This window comes from Mobula birostris, chromosome 15, assembly GCF_030028105.1.
Source record: "Mobula birostris isolate sMobBir1 chromosome 15, sMobBir1.hap1, whole genome shotgun sequence".
NCBI classification, from domain to species: Eukaryota; Metazoa; Chordata; class Chondrichthyes; order Myliobatiformes; family Myliobatidae; genus Mobula; species Mobula birostris.
Window position 1 is genome coordinate 49,140,939 of NC_092384.1, and position 19,044 is coordinate 49,159,982.

Here is a 19,044-nt window from a genome sequence, read left to right on the forward strand (position 1 = left end):
AAACAGAGACCACGACAGAAAAATGTGTAACGAGGAACAAGAGAATGCAGATGCTGGAATCTGGAACAACAAGACTTGAAAACTGTTTCACAGATCACCCATGTTCATTCCGCAGTGACCATCCTGAACTCCCAGTTACAGACCAATTCAGCTCTCCTTCCTATTCCCAGTGATCTGTCCACCCTTTGCTTTCTTTATTGGCAGAATGAAACCCAATGCAGACTGGAGGAGCAACATTTTGTATTCTTCCTGGGTAGCCTGCAGCCCAATAGCATGAATAGCATTTTCCAATTTTAGACAACTACCCCACTTTTCCTTTGTTCCCCCCCCGATCCTCCCATTTCCCTCCCTTTCCCACTCTCCACCCCCCAGCCATTCAACCATCTTCACTCCCTTCACCTCTCCTGGCTCCATCCACCCACTTCACTCACAGGCCCCCTCCCCCAACCCCCATCTGGTTCCAACTGTCCCTCACCTCTCCCATATCTATCCAAAGCAGATAATTGTTTTTCCTCACACAGATGCTGCATGACACACTGCGTTCTTCCAGCACATTGCTTGTTGATCTGGGAAAAGGTGTAATGTGGCCATTATGAGTAATTCCTTGTTTTTGACCAGAGAGGCAAAAGAGGAACCTGGTAGGTATGATCTCATCGAGGTACCTTCATCAAATCTGCACTAGATGCTTTAATGACATTGAATACAGATATTTCCCTTCTATGCATGGGCAAAGGTTTGACTTAAGAGCTCAAAGCAAGGAGTGCTGGCTAGGCTTGAGTGGATATTTCATAATTGGGAAAGGAATGGAAGAATGGGCATTAGATTACAGGGCAGAGGAGTCATTATTTTTGGAGTGTGTACTGAAATGCTCGTATTTCGTGGACAGGGAGACCAGGGAGGAATTGTAATCAACAACTTTACAGGATTATGTTCAAAGGAGCAAGGGGTGAGGCTTCATAGGCAAGACAGAGGCCAAGAGTGATGGTAGGAGATGGAGTTCATGTCTAGAGCAGTTTGGAGTGGTAGCAGCCTGGCCTATTGGGTGATGTAGGAGAAGCAAGAACAGCAGCAGACTACGTCTTCTCAGGCTCAAAGGCAAAGAAATCTCCGAGCTCGTTCATCGTGAAATTGAAGGAAATGTAAAAAAAAGTGAAGACATTAGTTTATAATAACATATGTTGAGTCTCCTCCTTTCACTCCAGATTCTGGGATAGCAAGCTGCTTCAGCAGTTGAGAACAGGGATGATGATGTTCTGTGTTGCAAATAGACTGATGAGTAAACAATTCAAGGCCAAGAGTCACGTACCAGACTAGGTACAAAGCAAATTAAATAATATCTGACAGCTATACTAATTGATCTATTAAAGTCATTGCTTCCTCACCCAGCTGCAACATTGGTTCACCACCCTTCTCAGAATGGGTACAGAAACTGAACCAATAGCAGCTGGACTGAGGGACTAATAGTTTTAATGGACAGAAGTTAGAAATCAATTTAATTGCTTTGTAGAAACCCTTAAGTATCAAATATGCAATTTGTTTTATATCTGATGTCTGAATGCCACTGTGAAGGGGACAAGGAGGGGAAAAAAAAGACAGTCAAGTTGTTTATTGCAATTCCAAGCAATTAAAGATAATTAAATTCTTAAAAATATCAGAATAAGTAAAAGAACAATCAAAAAGAGTTTAACAGTAAGAACAAATATTTTTCTAGAAACATTGGGTTACATATTAGTTACGGGGGCAGCAGAAGTGGTTGCAGCTGATGGTGCTGTTACCACACAGCTCCAGTGACTTGCATCCACCCTGAAGTAGGATGCTGTGCTTGTTCTCCTGACCATGCGGGCTCCTTCCACATCCCAAACACATGTTGATAGGTCAACTGGATACTGTAAACTGCTCCCAGTGCAGGTGAGTAGGGATCGTCATGAGGAGTGAAGAGGTGATAAGTTGCTGGAAAATAAGTGGAGGGTGTGATATGGGAATATCTTGAGAGCTGGAGCTGTATGATGGACCGAATGGCCTCATTGACATCACTAGAAAATAAGGGACTATAACATGAATTGCTGTAACCACCTTGGCTATAACAGGCCCTAATATGACAAGCACAATTCAGGCTTTGAGCTGGCAATTACAAACAATTATTTATTGCAAAATGCTTAATTTAACTTTTACAGCAACTAATTCCATTTCGTGAAAGATTGCTGCAGGCTGCCCAGTTACAGAATGAACAGCTCATCAGGATACTTTGGATGTTTATTACAAATGGCTATACGACGTGAAAAATCATTGCATTAAGGAGGTGGGGTGAATGACTGAAGGGAGCAAGAAATTCCAACATAACCTCCTTTAATTGACTGACAAGTATCTGTATTAGAGAGATTTGAGAATGCTTATTAATGGAAAAAGGAATTGAAATTCACAAATTAAGTGTTTTCAAATTCATGTGGTTTTATTATTTCTATTTTTGCACGAGCTGCAGGTAGTTTGAAGCCAGACCTTTCCCAAATTTGTTTGCAAAACTTAGTATTTGATACTAGCTTATGTCCGGTTCCACACAATCAGTTAAAATTGGTTTAATTTGAGTCCAAGCATACTAAAATCAGTTCTGATGTGACTTATGACACTCATGATCTACAAAGCCTTTTAAAGCAAGGTTCAATATTCCCCTTTTTTATTCTTTGATAGCTCTGATCTCATCAATCTGGTAGAGGGGTTGCCTATATCACATTGATCAACTGAGCTCCCAAGCACACACAGACACGTACAGGAGAAACTCAGCAAGCCAGGCAGCACCTATGGGAAAGAGTAATCAGTCAATATTTCCACCTGAGACCCTTCATCAAGACAGCACTGATTCACCTTTGAATTTCCTGGACAATTCCCATCATCAAAAGACAATGCCTTCAGTTAGCATTCTCTTTGGAACATTGACTACAAAGCTCCCATGCATTTCCAAAACTATTCTTTACATCAGGAACACATTCAGGGTAGGAATTGCAATTGTAACTTCCCATTAACATCCACACCATTTCTTCTCACTCACATCTTTGTCATCATGGATACAGTCCACTCTGCCCACCTTTAAAATTCTCATACAAACCTTGTCGATGACCGACTCATTGATTTCCAATCTACCCTCATTCTGCATGTAGTTCAACTCATCTAAAAAATAAAAAAGCCACCTCTATTCTATTCTCCATTTGTCATGACATTGCTGATCCACACTTGTTTCCGGTCCTATCTTGTTATACAAATCTTTAACAGCCTCTCACTGGTCTCTAAAAAAAATGCAGACTTAGAGGCAGTAATTTCTTCTGTGTGCCTGCCCACTCTTTTAACAACTTAATGACATTTCCCTGCAGCTTTGCTCTTTGAGAACGCTTCCAGTCGCCTTTAGAAGATTACTATTGAACAAGTAGCCACCACAACACGAGGCAGCACATTTACACTCCTCCCAATGTGCAAACAGTAAGGACACAGCAAACCAAATAGAGAGTAACCAAAAATATTTAAGGTCTGGACTAATGTGGAAAAGGTTGATTAATGCACAAAATGAACAAACACCATGGGGCAACATGTGGAATACGAGTTTTAGAGATAGCTTATTGAAACTGTCAGTGACAGCTGAAAAACAAACAAAGAATTAGGATCAATAGCCCAAGGGACTAATATCAACTTACAAATCCTCCTGTCTTCTGAAACAACTTATTGAGTAACTATGTACAGGTTATTTTCAAATTCAGGGATCTACTGAGTTATCTGTCACTGATCAGCTAATACAACCACCAGATGAGCTCTATTCTCGAAAATCTTTACTGACCTCCTTCCACAGTTTGAGGCCCATGATTTTTCTGTTTTGCCACTAAATCTTTTGATTTTTTGCCTACTGTTAACATCAGGATCAACTGTCAGCAATTCATAAATTTAATGCTATGCCTTTTTGATAAATGTTTGCCCATCTGAGTTTCTCATGTACTAATCTTAATTTGGTTCCTAAGATTGTCATAGACAGGGGTGGTAGTCGGGATAAGCTCCCACTATCTATAGTGCTCCAAGCAGCCTTCACGTGTGGTTTAGCTACTAGGCCCGATGGAACTTTCTACTGACAAGAGGAGGGGCAAAGGCGGACCACTGGCGCCTCAAAACCAGTTGCTTCAGGAAGGGGGGCTCGTCAGCCTTGGAGAAGGAAAACTCTGATTTTAAACCTCTGCTGCCTCGTGGCCACACCCATCCATGGGAAAGGCTTTGGGAGTAAACCCCGAGGAAGAAATCCTGAGCCAGGGTCCCCAAGGCAGTTTGACGTTCTTTATAACTTCACTCTGGCAACCTCTGCGTTGACACTGGTGCCAAGCTGTATCAGCACATGCCGTTCCCTTGGACTACATCAGTGACGTGGAGAGAGGGAACCCATTGCATGGGCAACAGTCAGTTATTCAAATCTTCCCGTCCAGGCTTACGCCCTGGAGAGGAGAAAGTCCACTAGAGATGCAAACCCATGATCCCCTGGGATCGATGGCTGCCTACTAATCTCGATTTCAGTTATTTCTAAAATATCCATACAATGTTTTCTGACTTATTTACTACAGTGCCTCAGTTGCATTCATGAAAATACATTTACCTACTGCCCATTTTAAACCTATTGGCATTACTTGTACAAACAATGATCTTTATAACATCAAGGTAAATTGATATCAGGATTTGATACTTTAGATCAATGGGCTTAGGTGCAAGCACACGTAATGAAACCTTACAGCAGGCCTTTACACATGGATATGGAAAGGAAAAAGTTTATAGATAACCATTCCCCTTTTTACAAATAAAAAATCTAGTTTTCTTCTATGGACGAGGCAAAACTACTGGCATACAAAGCTTAAAAAAAAATCAAAATTATCCTCAAAGGCTCATTTTCCCTCATTAGAAAACTGACACTGGTAATCTGTTTCCAACATTTATTGTTTTGTTTTAAACAGTTTAGATTAAATTTTTTTTTTTGATTTTAGAGGAGAAATGGAAATCAATTTTGTACCTTATTTGGCAAGCAGCCTAGCTGCTACTTGGGTCAAGTCACAAAATGGCCCTTTGAGCCTGGATAGTCTACGTCCTCAGAAGATACTCCCATTCCCTTCACGCAGCACAGCATAACACTTCTCCCTCATGGCCCCTACAATTATTATAATTTTCCCCAAACATGCCTTATAGGGTGATTCATGAGATTGGGATAATAAACAGATAAAGAGTTTTGGACACCTCAAATAAATAAATATTCTAGCATCGGAGCAGGTTCAGAAGGGGTTCACAAAAATGATTCCGGGAATGAAAGGGTTATCATACGAGCAACATTTGATGGCTCTGGGTCTGTACTCGCTGGAATTTAGAAGGATTGGTGGGTTGGGGTGGGGGGGGGGGGGAAGAGAAAAAATTTCAGTGAAACCTTTCAAATGTTGAAAGGCCTAGACAGAGTAGATATGGAAAGGATGTTTCCCATGGTGGGGAGTCCAGGACAGGAGGCCACAGCCTCAGGACAGAGGGGTGTCTATTTAAAATAGAGACTGAGATATCTCTTTAGTCAAAGGGTGGTGGATTTGTGGAATTTGTTACCACAGGCATGAGTCCAGGTCATTGGGTGTATTTAAGGCAGAGAATGATAGTTCTTGATCAGCCATGGCATCAATGGTTATGGGGAGAAGGCCAGTGAGTGGGGCTGGGTGGGGGGGGGGGGGGGAGAAGGTTCAACTATGATAGAATGGCACAGCAGTCTTGATGGGCCAAATGGCCTAAATCTGCTCCAATGTCTTATGGAAAGCAATACCAATACAAAGCCAGCAATAAAAGCAAATTGGGAAAATGCACAGAAGCCACAAAAGGAGACTGATTAAGCAATAAGATAAAATACAAGATATGGTAAAGTTTGGAGAAGTGTAAAATAATCAATTTGATAGCAAGATATTAGCATTACTTTTCTCAAATAGAAAATTCTTGGAAGCCTTAAATAGTATGTGTTGATAAGTTGGAGAGACAAGAACTACGAAGCAGAGTCTCAGAATAAGAATCTATCATTCTTATCAATTTAAGAAGCTGATACAGAAATTCATCATAATCCTTATCAATAGCTGAGCAGGTTCAGCTCAATCTATTGCAAATACCTCTTTATGTCTTGTTTCTGATTTGTTAGGGACAATTCACATAAACACATGGTTACTTATAGCCTAGATACAGGTTGATGGGACTAAGCAGAAAGTCAGACTGGAACAGACCAGATGAACTGAAGAGCCTGTTTCTTATGCTCTGTGACCTCTATCATGTCACAAATAAGATTTCTCACCCTATCAGAAATAAAACCCAGCCAGGCAGTTTCCCTTTTGACTTTCTTTAATCTCACCATCCTTTGAAATTTATTAGTGTTGGCAAGGCTTTAAAAAAAAACCATAATCAGCAACGCTTTGAAAATAAGACAAGAAAAAAAAAATTTTTAAAAAATTGAGAGCCTTCAGGTAAAAAAAACACATTCTGGACAGTTAATTCTATCCTTGCACAGAGAGAGTGAGTATTTATGCAAAAACACAGCACCCCTGCTACAACATCCATGAATAGGGACAGCATTGTTGCTGGATAAACTAAGTGAATAACGCCGAGATCCACCTATTATTTTGGAAATAATATCAAATAACACATTTATAACAGCACTTAAGAGAGAGCAAATACAACTCACATGCTTACATTTTCTTTCCATTATAAGCCGTAGCTAACGTTTGAAGTTAGGAAAGACAAAAAAAACTTTAACACTCATTCACCTTACTCTAAAGAAAGTCTTTCCAAGGAATAACTGAATTAGCAGCTACGGTAAGCACCTGTCTACATTTAACTGAGAGGAGGCAGTCAAAACAGCTGACGGAACCCATCAATCAAAAGGCATCCGCAAATAAACAATGACTTCCGGAGAACAGGAGACCAATCACGTTGTAGCGCGGGATCAGCGGGGAGACGGAAATGAAATTGAGCATGAGAGGCAATACGCATGCGTGGTAGTTGGGTAGGGACTGTGGTGACAACTTTAAACATGCTGCTAGTTAGTTCTTGATGTACTCCAGCAGATAACGTTTTTAATTAAAGAAGGCTGTAAGTTTATATTAATGATATATTGCAATGTTCGTATAATTGTAATGGAGGCATTATCCGAACTGCTATATCAGTTTATACCTATTTGATGCATGGTGATGTAGTTACTATTGTCATGAAACATTTAGCTGTGTGTAATAGTTAATGTGCTAACATCTGAAAGATAAGCGTTAAACTGTGGAGATGGAATGAACTAGATTGTAGGGATTAAAGAAATCTGTGAATTTAATGTATGTTTTATACACAATAATATTGTTCTTTTTTTTACAAAGTTCAGAATGGACAGCACTCCTTCGCACTGCCGTACTGGCGTTACTCAAAGAAAAACACTTTCTCAGTTACTGGGTAAGTCGATCTCGAAATTATAATCGCAAACACGAGGAAATCTGCAGGTGCTGGAAGTTATAATCTTGAAATTATAATCAACGTGATTCTTTTGTTTTTGTTTTAAGTTCTCAGCTGAATTAAAGCAAGACTTATTTTGCTAAATATTGCTTGGTATCTGTTAGGTGAAGCAGAGAAGCATTGTACATTTTGTCTATACTAGCTTTGTATTCTGCTAATTTGTATAGCAGACATCCCACCCAGCAAAAACTCATTTCAGGGAATTAGTAACCCCCCCCCCCTCCCCCGGTCGACCTCCAAGGGTGTATGTATACAGGACATTTGATTATGAAAGAACACAACAATTTATTTGATCACATATTGAAACTATTTACACACACATAAATATATATTCCTTGTTGAGTATTTTGTTGGCAGTCTCAATGCTAATAGCTAAATGCTAATGCAAATAGCTTTTCTATTTCTTTTGCAAACTTTCCTTGTACTGTGAAAACATAAGGTGTATCTTATTGTCTTATGCAGAAAATATGACATTAAAATATGTACTTATATTATCATGGAGTCATTTTTTAAAATTCCATTACAACTTTAAGCAAGTCTACAGGGAGTTTCCCCTTATCACGTAGGACATCAATAGAGTAGCTCCTTAGCAGTTAGCCAGCTAGTTTAAATAACGTTAGCTATGCTAGTGAATGGATGACACCTGTTAAACTCACCTCAACATGTCTTTTTCAGTCATTTAACCCACCATGGGCAATAGAAAAGTCACTGTTGCAAACAGTGCAGTGAGCAACACTGTCATTATTTTTGACCCCTATTAGGCAGGGGTACACTTTAGTGTAGTCTGGGGTGAAGTACGTTTTATATTTTTTTTTGGAACACTCTGCTACGGCGCTGCAGAGCACTAAACTAACTGATGGACAATGAAAGGGAGGGAGGTCGACTGTAAAGCCTGCCCACAGAGAAAACTGATTGCTCTACTTAGCACAAAGAGAGACCAATCAGGATGCTCTCTCTGTTACTCTCTCGCTACGTCTGTCGCTCCCTCTCCCTCCCCCCCTCAAAAAAATTGATTTCTGGGATATTGTATATAATTTGCGGGCGTCAGGGAGCCGCTATCAATATGCGGGAGACTCCCAGAACTTTCGGGAGAGATAGGATGACTGGTATAGACCGATTTTGTATAGAAAGTGTTTATAAATTAGAATCAGTATCAGGTTTGATACCACCGGCATATGTCGTGAAATTTGTTAACTTAGCAGCAGCAGTACAATGCAATACGTGATAATGTAGAAAGAATAAATAAGCAAATTAATTATAGTAAGTATATGTATGTATATTAAATAGATTAAAAATAGTGCAAAAAGAGAATAAAAAAGAAAGTGAGGTAGTGTTCAAAAGTTCCATATCCATTCAGAAATCGGATGGCAGAGGGGAAGAATCTGTTCCTGAATAGCTGAGTGTGTGCCTTCAGGCTTCTGTACCTCCTACCTGATGGCCCAGATTTTGTAGCTTTTCAATCAGGACTGTGGGAATGATGGTGTTAAATGCAACACTTGATCAACTGATTAAGTAGGCTGAGGAATGACAAATGCAATTTAATTTAAAGTGAGGTGTTGCAGTTTGGAAGACAAAATGAGTACAGAACTTTGATGGTGAATGGCAGGGTCCTGCAGAGTGTTGCAGGACAAAGGAAGGTTGGGGGTACCAAAACACAGTTCTCTGAAAGTGGAGTCACAGCTAGACAGGATAGGGCCTTTGGCATGCTGATTTTAAAAGTAAAATTTATAATCAGAGTACTTACGTATATGTCACCACATACAACCCTGAGATCCTTTTTTTCTGCAGGCATACTTAGCAAATCTATAGAGCAATAATTGTAAGCAGGATCAATGAGCAACAAATGCAGATATACATGAATAACAAAATATAATGAAGCATGAAATAAGATAGAGAGTCCTTCAAGTGAGACCATCAGTTGTGGGAACAACAGAAATAGAATGATTGTAGTTATCTCCTTTTGTTCAAGAGCCTGGTGGTTGAGGGGTAGCAACTTTTCTTGAACCTGCTGGTGCGAGTCTTGAGGCTCTTGTATCTTCTACCTGATGGCAACAGCGAGAAAAGAGTATCGCTTGGGTGGTGAGGATCTTTGCTGGATGCTGCTCTTCTGCTGCAACATTTCATGTCGATGTGCTCAATGGCTGGGAAGACTTTATCTGTGATGTGCTGGGCCAAATTTATTACCTTTTGTAGGATTTTCCACTCAAAGGCATTGGTGTTCCCATACCGGACCATAAAGCAGTCAGTTAGTACACTTTCCACCACACATCTATAGAACTTTGCCAAGGCTTTTGATGACATGCTGAATATCTGCAGACTCCTGAGGAAGTAGATGCTTTCTTTGAACATAGGAACAAAAGAGCATAAGAAATAGGATCAGGAGTAGGCCATCTGGCCCGTCGAGCCTGCTCTGCCATTCAATAAGATCATGGCTGGTATGGCCATGGAATCATCTCCACCTACCTGCCTTTTCACCATAACCCTTAATTCCCCTACTATGCAAAAATCAGTCTTGTCTTAAACATACTTACTGAGGTAGCTTCCACTGCTTCATTGGGCAGAGAATTCCACAGATTCACCACTCTCTAGGAAAAGCAGTTCCTCCTCATCTCCGTCCTAAATCTACTTCCCCGAATCTTGAGGCTACAAAATCACTAATTTTACCTGTCTCATTGCACAGGACCAGTTCTAAGATAGTACATTCCTTTGTAGATTCAGTAACATGCTGTTCAAGAAAGCCATCACAGATGCATTCTATGAAATCCTACTCAAGACTGCCTCGACCAACTTGATTCACCCAATCTACGTGCAAGTTAAAGTACCGCATGAGAACTGCTGTTCCATTCTTATGTGCCTAGATATTTCTCTGTTTATTGCCTGTGCCACTAACGTTATTATTCGGTGGTCGATAGACAACTCCCACCAGTGATTTTTTTTCCAAAAACACAAAATAATCTGTAGATGCTATTGTCAAAGGAACACTCACAATGCGCTGGAGAAACTCAGCAGGTCAGTCAGCATCAGTTGAAAAGATTAGTCGACGTTTCGGGCCGAAACCCTTCGTCAGGACTGAAGGAAGAACTTTGGGGAGGGTTTGAAGAATGCTGGTAGTTGAAAAAAACAGTAACTTGAAAGACAAAGGGGTGGGGGAGGTGATTGGCAGGAGAACAATGTGCAGTAGTAGAAGGAGGCGGAACTATGAGGGAGGTGATGTGAAATAGGGATGGAGGGGGAGGGAATTACCGGAAGTTGGAGAATTCTATATTCATACCAAGCATCATGGCAGTAGAGGAGGCCATGTATGGACATATCTGAATGGGAATGGGAAGCAGAGTTGAAGTGGGTGGCTACCAGGAGATCCTGTCTGTTGTGGCAGATGGAGTGGAGGTGCTCGACGAAGCGGTCCCCTAATCTGTGTCGGGTTTCACCAATGTAGAGGAGGCCGCACCGGGAGCACCGGATGCAATAGGTGACTCCAACAGATTCGCAAGTGAAGTGTTGCCTCACCTGGAAGGACTGTTTGGGGCCCTGAATGGTGGCAAGAGAGGAGGTGTAGGGACAGGTGTAGCACTTACGCTTACAGGGATAACTGCCGGGTGGGAGATCTGTGGGGATGGACGTGCGGACAAGTGAGTCGCGGAGGGTTTGATCCCTGCGGAAAGCGGAGAGGGGTGGAGAGGGAAAGATGTGCTTAGTGGTGGGGTCCTGTTGAAGGTGGCGGAAGTTGCGGAGGATTTTTTTTTTCGCTTTACTATTCCTAATCTCTACCCAGATGGATTCAACATTCTGCTCCTTTGATCTTATATCATCTCTCACTATCGTCCTGATCTCATCTTTAATTAAAAGCGCTATCTCACCTCCCTTACCTTCCTGCCTATCCTTCCATAATACCTGATATCCTTGGATATTTAATTCTCAATCCTCTCCACCCTGCAGCCATGTCTCTGTAATGGCCCCTAAATCATATCTCTTTGTACTGATTTGAGCCACAAGCTCACTGACCTTATTTTGAATACTACGGGCATTCAAATAAAGTGCCCTTACACTCATCGTTCTTTTAAAATCTTGTAATCTTTTACTCTATCGCACTTGACTTTTCTTCACTCCATTCTTCCTTTTCTCTTTTTTATCTTTTGTTCTTTCTTTATCTTCTACATTTTTTCTTTTTTACTTTATCCATACTTCATACCTACTATTTAGTTTAAAGCCCTATCCACAGCCCTAGTTATGCGATTTGCCAGGATCCAGGTCCCATCATGGTTCAGGTGGAGCCCGTCCCATTGGTACAGCTCCCTCCTTCCTCAATACTGGTGTCAATTTCCCATGAATTCTATAATTTGCAATTATTTTTATATGATGGATCCATAGCTGTTCCTCTGAGATAGTGACACCCAGGAATTTTAAGTTACTGACCCTCTCCATCTCTGATTTTCTGATGAGTACTAGCTCATGGACCTCTGGTTTCCATCTTCTGAAATCTACAATCAGCTCCCTGGTCATATTGACATTGAGCGAGAGGTTGTTGTTATTACACCACTCAGTCAAATTTTCAGTCTCTCTTCTGTATGCTGATCCATCACCACCTTTGATACGGCCCACAACAGTGGTGTCATCAGCAAACTTGTACATGGTGTTGGAGTTGTACTTAGTCATGGGTGTAAGGTGAGTAGAGCAGGGTGCTAAGTACACAATCCCCACAGTGCTCCTGTGCTGATGGAGATTGTGGAGGAGGTGCTTTTGCCAATTCGAACTGACTGGGGTTGGCAAGTGAGGAAATCCAGGATCTGGTTGCACACGGAGGTATTGAGGCCCAGCTCTTGGAATCTTCATAAGTCCGAGCATTGAGTATAAACGGTGGGAGGTCACGGTGTGGCTGTGCAAGACACTGGTAAGATTGCACTCAGAGTATTATGTTCGGTTTTTGTCACCCTGCTATTAGAAAAATGTTATTAAAGCAGAAAGAGTGCAGAAAAGATTTACAAGGATGCTTTGGGACCTTGAGAAGCTGAGTTATGGGGAGAGGTTGGTTAGACTAGGACTTCGTCCCTTGGAGTGTAGGAGCCTGAAAGGTGATCAGTCCCCTGAGGTGCATGGGTAGGATTAATGCACTTGGTCATTTTCCCGGAGTTGGAGAATCAAGAACTAGAATGCATAAATTTAAGTTGAGTGGGGAGAGATGTAAGAGGAATATGGGGGGGAGGTTCCTTTTCTTTTACACACAGGGTAGTATCTGAATGGAATCAGCTGCTAGAGAAAGTGATTGAGGCAGGGAAAATAACATGTTTTAAAAGGCAGCCAGACAGGTACTTTACATGGATTGGAAGGGCTTAAATGATTACAAGCCAAATGCTGGCAAATAGGACATCTTGGTTGGCATGGATCAGTTGGGCTGAATAGCCTGTTTCTGTTCTTTGTGACTTCATGATTCTAATAGGTCACTGGGTGTCATTCAGGTAATATCTGTGATAAGAGAATACGGTGTTTTGTCTTACAGTACAGCAGTTGTAGGCTTATCCCTTGAACGTTGACCAATATTTATGCACAAGCCAAGTCACTATACATGCTGTTTCTTAATTATAACATGATTGTTTATAGAAACGTGCTGAGTGACAATTCATGGCTGCAGATAAATTCAATAACCATATCTATAAATGTCGTGGGTGTAAGACACAAAACGTCCAGTGATCAAGAAAGAGAGAAATACAATCCACTTTATTTTATCAAGATCTTGCAAAAGCCACACCTTCTATAAGTCAAATTCTGATTTAAATGCTAGTGATATATTCATACAAATAGTTATTTAAATGGCAATTAAGATAAATGCAATAATACCTTATGGTGGGTATGAAATTCTAATACTATTTACATGAATAATTATGATAGCTGGGAATACTATGATAAATTGCTGCTATTTATAGATTGATGCTGTAAATTCCTTTGTTAATTATGAGTGTACATTTTTGGAACCAAGCATTACATTTTAAATATTTTACTAATATTGATTTGTGGGAGAGTTTTGTTTCAATAATCATAACATGGATGCCCTCAAAAGAGGGCAATCTCTCTGGGATTCGTAGGGAATGAAGGAAGCTGAGGAATTAACTACTGTGTACTCTGTCTTGTAACTTGGGGATTACTCTGATTTGTTCATGTTGTCATTAAATGACTTCTGGGGATTTCACCATACCTTTCTTCAGGTTCAAGATTAAGCAGACAACGAAAGAGATGCCCTCCAGAACCCCTCTTGCAAGAGACTGTGACTCAGTTCATGAGGCATCATCAGAACCTTAGTGATCTGCTCCTTGAGGTAACAAACTTGACTAACTAAGGAAATCTGAGCTGGTAAATTAGGAAAGAAGTACACGAGAGTGAACAGAAGCACCAGTCCCGACGAAGGGTCTCTGTATGACACGTCGACTGTTCGTTTCTCTCCATTGATGGTGCCTGACATGTTGAGCATTTTGCATGTGTTACGGGAGTGAGCAGTTTTTCTTTTACATGTGAAGATAGAATATTCTATTTATAAGAAAGGGGATATCACTTTGAAAATAACACATAATTTATTTTACAGGTTTCTGGGTCGGAGAGCAAACGCTTATGTAATGATGGTGATGATCGTAATGCTGACTCTCCTGCCACAGGTTCGTTTATAGGTAAGTTCAAGGTATAATCACTCAGAGAAGGCTTTTCTTTTTATGTCTCCATGAATAATTTCAGTCAAGATTTCTCTTTATTTGTTCACACCCAGTGGGGTATGGGGTGTATGGACGTAAAATAACAGCTCTGTGACAGGGTACATTTTATTCCTCGATATTATACTTGGTGAACATCATCAACCACTAAAATTAAATTGTTAATCATCGTTTCTGCTCTGACAAGAGGAACGCTGATCCCACTGCAGTCTCAATCTGAATTCTTGCTGCATTCAGAATGGCTGAATTCCACTGTTAAATGACACTGGAGAAACTTCTCACTGATTTACACCCTGACCATCAGTTCTTGAACATTTGAACCACTGGGCAGCCCAATTAAAAGTACTTATGGACAAAGTGGATGATATTGTTGATTATTTGATGCTGTTTATTACAGATTTTTTAAAAAAAACTAACATTTCAGTCATTTAAGCAACTTAAAAGAGTCTTAAAAAAATTCTGATGTTTCTTTCCAGCTTCAGTGATACAAGAGCAAGCTTTACTGATGGACCTTCCTTCTGGGCTTTTGTCTGCCAGAGCATGTGTGGAGAAAATTCAGCAGATAGCATGGTTTGCGGATACACCCAGAAAATCAGTTATGTTGGATTCCATCCAGCGAGTAGGTGTATTTTCTTTGGTGGGGGTACTTTAGAATCTTGGTTATCAGCATTACATTAAACGGCAAGCTCTAGAAATTGGCACCCCTGATAAACTGGCTGAGTCAGTAATAGGTGTGTTATTGCTGATGTGGGGCATAGTACCGAGGGATTATCTGCACTGATATTGGGCACATCCATGATAGGGTGTGTGGGCCGTTGTTGGATAATGGAGCTTTTACTGCAATACCAGAATGGAAGTAACAGTAACGAATGCAGCTGAGAGGAAAGTATCCTTCATTACAATCTATAGTTATCTCTTAAGCAATCTGTGGATCTGAAATTGCCATAATTAGTGTTGAAAAACTGCATTGTGATTGACTTGGGAAACAAATTAGGAAAGGGGAAAATTTTAGATGGTCCCATTGTTTTGCCAAAGATTAGTTTGTATGATTTTCTGATGTTCAGACTCCAGGGCCATATTGTTCTCAAATAAAAAAGAAATTCCTGTTCACAGTCAGGTAGCATCTGAGGAAAAAGAGACAGGGTTATCATTTCACTTTGATCTTAAGCATTAACTTTGTTTCATCTTCCACAGATGCTGCCTGATCTGCTGAGTGTTTACAGCATTTTTTTCATTTTATTTCAAATTTTTCTACCATCTGCAGTTTGTTGATTTTGACATTACATCATCTCAGATGCTTTCTTTTGAATCATGAGTAATTTAGTTGTTAATTGGTCCTGTATATGTAACATATTACAGACTGAGGATTGAATCTCTCTAATGGAGTAAAAGTTATTTCATTGATTGGCTGTCTATTTTACATGAAGTAAGTTTGAGCAGCAACCTGTTTGTAGAAAGCTTTAATAGAAAACTGTTTATGCTTTGCTCTAAAGGCACAGGTTGTCTGATAAGGGAAATGAAAGTAGTTTTCTGAGGCTGTCAAAGGTGGTGTGTTTTTAACATGCAGAGTGATCATACCTCAACAATCTTTTGTATAAAAAGAGAGACAGTTTTGGCTTGTTAAGTACAGAAATTAACCAAAAGGGGAAGATGTATTTACTGTGATTTTACTTATTTTATATTTTAATTTTGGAAGGGATGGAATGATCACAGTCTCAGTTTCCAAAATATCAAAATGAGTAGTTAGAATCAATCACAAATAATGAAAAGTAGAACTGTTCACAATTCATTAAGCAAAATAATAAAATGGGGCTTTTTTTCTGATAGAGCCAAGCTGAAACATGCTTATTTTCATTTCTTGTTACCACTACTAAGTAACCCTGACTTCATTCATTCTGTTACAGAGTAAGCTTGTCTGTTTGCTGCAAACTTTACAAGAACTGTTGTCCACCAGTATGCTCAGCCGACTGCAATTTAGTGAGGAAATTTGGAAAGCAAGGGTAAGAAAAATAATCCATGCTCTTTCATTATGTGGTCACAACTAAAGCTGTATTCTTATGTAAAAAGAGTGAATCTGAGGTTGGAAGAATATCTGATTTATTGTATATAAAAAAAAAAAAAAAATTAGGTTATATGTAACCTCAATTCTATTCCATTGTAGTATTACCTAAGAAATGGTGATGTTGTCATAGTGTTTTTGTGAATGATCCTCAATGCAGCCACAGTGGACTAGTAATTGAGGGCATGAAAATTCAGAATAATAGGTGGTGTGCAAATCAAACATGCTCCTCTGTCCTCTGCCTTTTGAGTGTTATTGAAGTTGTAGTTACCCGCTTAAAGAGGATGGTCTATCATTCTCTTGACATATCTTGTGAATAATAGGAACCATTTGGAGACTCGGGAGGAAGACAATTTATGGATAATAACAATGGTTATTTACAGGATATTGAAGGTGAGGGATTTGGCTATTAAATAATAAACAGAGGCTAGAGTGATGTTCATTGACTTAAGAAGCAAATGCACCATACATTGGGCCAACTCTGAATGTTGTCAAATAACACGTAGGCATTTGATTTGTGAACATGGACTGCTGCATTGTAATAGCTTACAGGAATGTATGAAGATACCAGAATTGGGTTTATTATCACCGGCATGTGTCGTGAAATTTGTTAACTTAGCAACAGCAGTTCAATGCAATACATTATAAAGAAGAAGAAGAAAAAAATATAATAAATAAGGAAATCAATTACAGTATACATATATTGAATAGATTAAAGATTGTGCAAAAACCTGAAATAATATATATTGAAAAAGTGAGGTAGTGTTCACGGGTTCAATGCCCATTTAGGAATTGGATAGCAGAGGGGAAGAAGCTATTCCTGAATCGCTGAGTGTGTGCCTTCAGGATTCTGTACCTCCTGCCTGATGGTAACAGTGAGAACAGGGCATGCCCTGGGTGCTGGAGGTTCTTAATAATGGATGCTGACTTTCTGAGACCCGCACCTTGAAGATGTCCTCAGTACTTTGTAGGTTAGTATTCAAGATGGAGCTGAGTAAGTTCACAACCCTCTGCAGCTTCTTTAAATCTTTATCTAAAGTTTTGATTAGATTTTTGTTAGCAGAGAATATCTGACCAAGGCTGGCCTCAATGCATAGTGTTTCCAACCACATACTAGTTGGAAAAACAGAAAATACTGGAAACAAACAACAATACTGGAGGCACTCAGCAGGTCAAGCAGCTCTGATGGTTAAAGAAATGCCTGACCTGCTGAGTCTGTCTTTTTGAGATATGACTAGGAATATCTGCACTACTTTTTTTTTTAAGTACTATTACTAATCTTGCTTAGACACAAGAGACTACAGAAGCTGGAGTCTAGAGCATCATGCAATGTGCTGGAGGAACTCAGTAGGTTGAGTAGTGTTTGGTGGAGAGAATGGAATTGTTTCTCTTTGTGTTGAAGCTCTGCATCAGGACATATCTTCATCAATTTATAAAATATACTACCTATATACTGAATTATGCAATGTAATGTAAGGAGCAGAATGGTACTGAAAATTCCACATTTCCCTCGAGAATCATAGTAACATAGAAAATATTTCTTTGTTGTATAGTTCAATTAAAAAAACTATTATATGTAAAGTGGATAATTAGGCATTACCTTTAAACTGTAAATGTAGTTTGATCAATACTCAGAGCCTCTTCATGGTGTAATAGTTGAGTGAGTAAAGGTAACAATAATTGGTGAAATTCCTCAAAGGAATATGAATTTAGGTCACATAATATTATTAATAGTTCAGATTAGAATGAAGAGGGAATCTTGGCTTTAGGGGATATCAATTTTGCAGCCTGCAATATTTTCTTTGTTGAACACTGGAGGAGTTTTACAAATTTAAGATTGTTGGAAGAGACAACGCCATCAGGAAAGGTCGTGGAAATTGTACAGATAGTCTGTAACTGGGAATGCCTGTTGAATTAATTCTATAAGAAAAGAAAGTGTTAGATAATAAACAAAGGCATTCCGTGGATGCTGGAAAAACACACACACACACACACACACACACACACACACACCCCCCCCCACAACTCGGTAGGTCAGGCAGCATCCATGGAAAGGAATAAACAGACCTTTTATCAGAACTGGAGAGGAAGGGGGGGGGGAGAAACCAGAATAAGGTGGGGGGTGGAGGGCAAGGATTACAAGCTAGCAGGTTATAGGTGAAGCCAGGTGGCTGGGGAAGGGAGTTGAAGAGAGAAGCTGAGATGTGATGTGGAAAAGGAAAAGGGCTGAAGAAGACAATCTGAAAGGAGAGGAGAGTGGACCATGGGAGAAAGGAGGTGAAAGGCAGGTGAGAGGGAAGCCAGAGTTGGGAATGGAAGAAGAAGGAAGGTGGAAGGGGGAAAAACTACTGGAAGTTAGAGAAATCAATGCTCATGCCATCAGTTTGAAGGCTACACAGGTGCAATATGGATTGTTACTCCTCCAATCTGAGAGTGCTGTCGTCGTGGCAATAGAGTAGACTATGGAGCAACATGTTGTAATGAGAATTGGGACTGGAATTAAAATGGTTGTCCACCAGGAAATATTTCTTGTGTGGATGGAGAGAAGACACTTGACAAAGTGGTCTCCCAATCTACATCAGGTCTCACCAATATAGAGGCAGTCACATTGGGAGCACCGGATACAATAGGTGACCCCAACAGACTTACACTTGAAGGGTTGCCTCACCGGGATGGGCTGTTTGGGCCCTGAATGAAGATGACGGAGGAAGTGAATGGGCAGGTGTGGCATTTATTCCACTTGCAGGGGTAAGTACTCGGAGAGAGATTAGT

The 19,044-nt window shown here is 40.1% G+C and overlaps 1 protein-coding gene across 1 annotated transcript in view; it reads left to right on the forward strand.

The window, feature by feature from the left end:
* Positions 1–7,027: 7,027 nt before the first annotated feature.
* Positions 7,028–19,044, forward strand: part of LOC140210614 (Fanconi anemia group A protein-like) — a 119,763-nt gene continuing 107,746 nt past the window's right edge. Inside the window, exons 1-6 of the mRNA XM_072279742.1 lie at positions 7,028–7,116; positions 7,389–7,461; positions 13,719–13,828; positions 14,093–14,174; positions 14,690–14,832; positions 16,118–16,213. Of these exons, the coding sequence (XP_072135843.1) occupies positions 7,395–7,461; positions 13,719–13,828; positions 14,093–14,174; positions 14,690–14,832; positions 16,118–16,213 (498 nt within the window). The 5' untranslated portion in view covers positions 7,028–7,116; positions 7,389–7,394. The remainder of the gene's footprint in view (positions 7,117–7,388; positions 7,462–13,718; positions 13,829–14,092; positions 14,175–14,689; positions 14,833–16,117; positions 16,214–19,044) is intronic.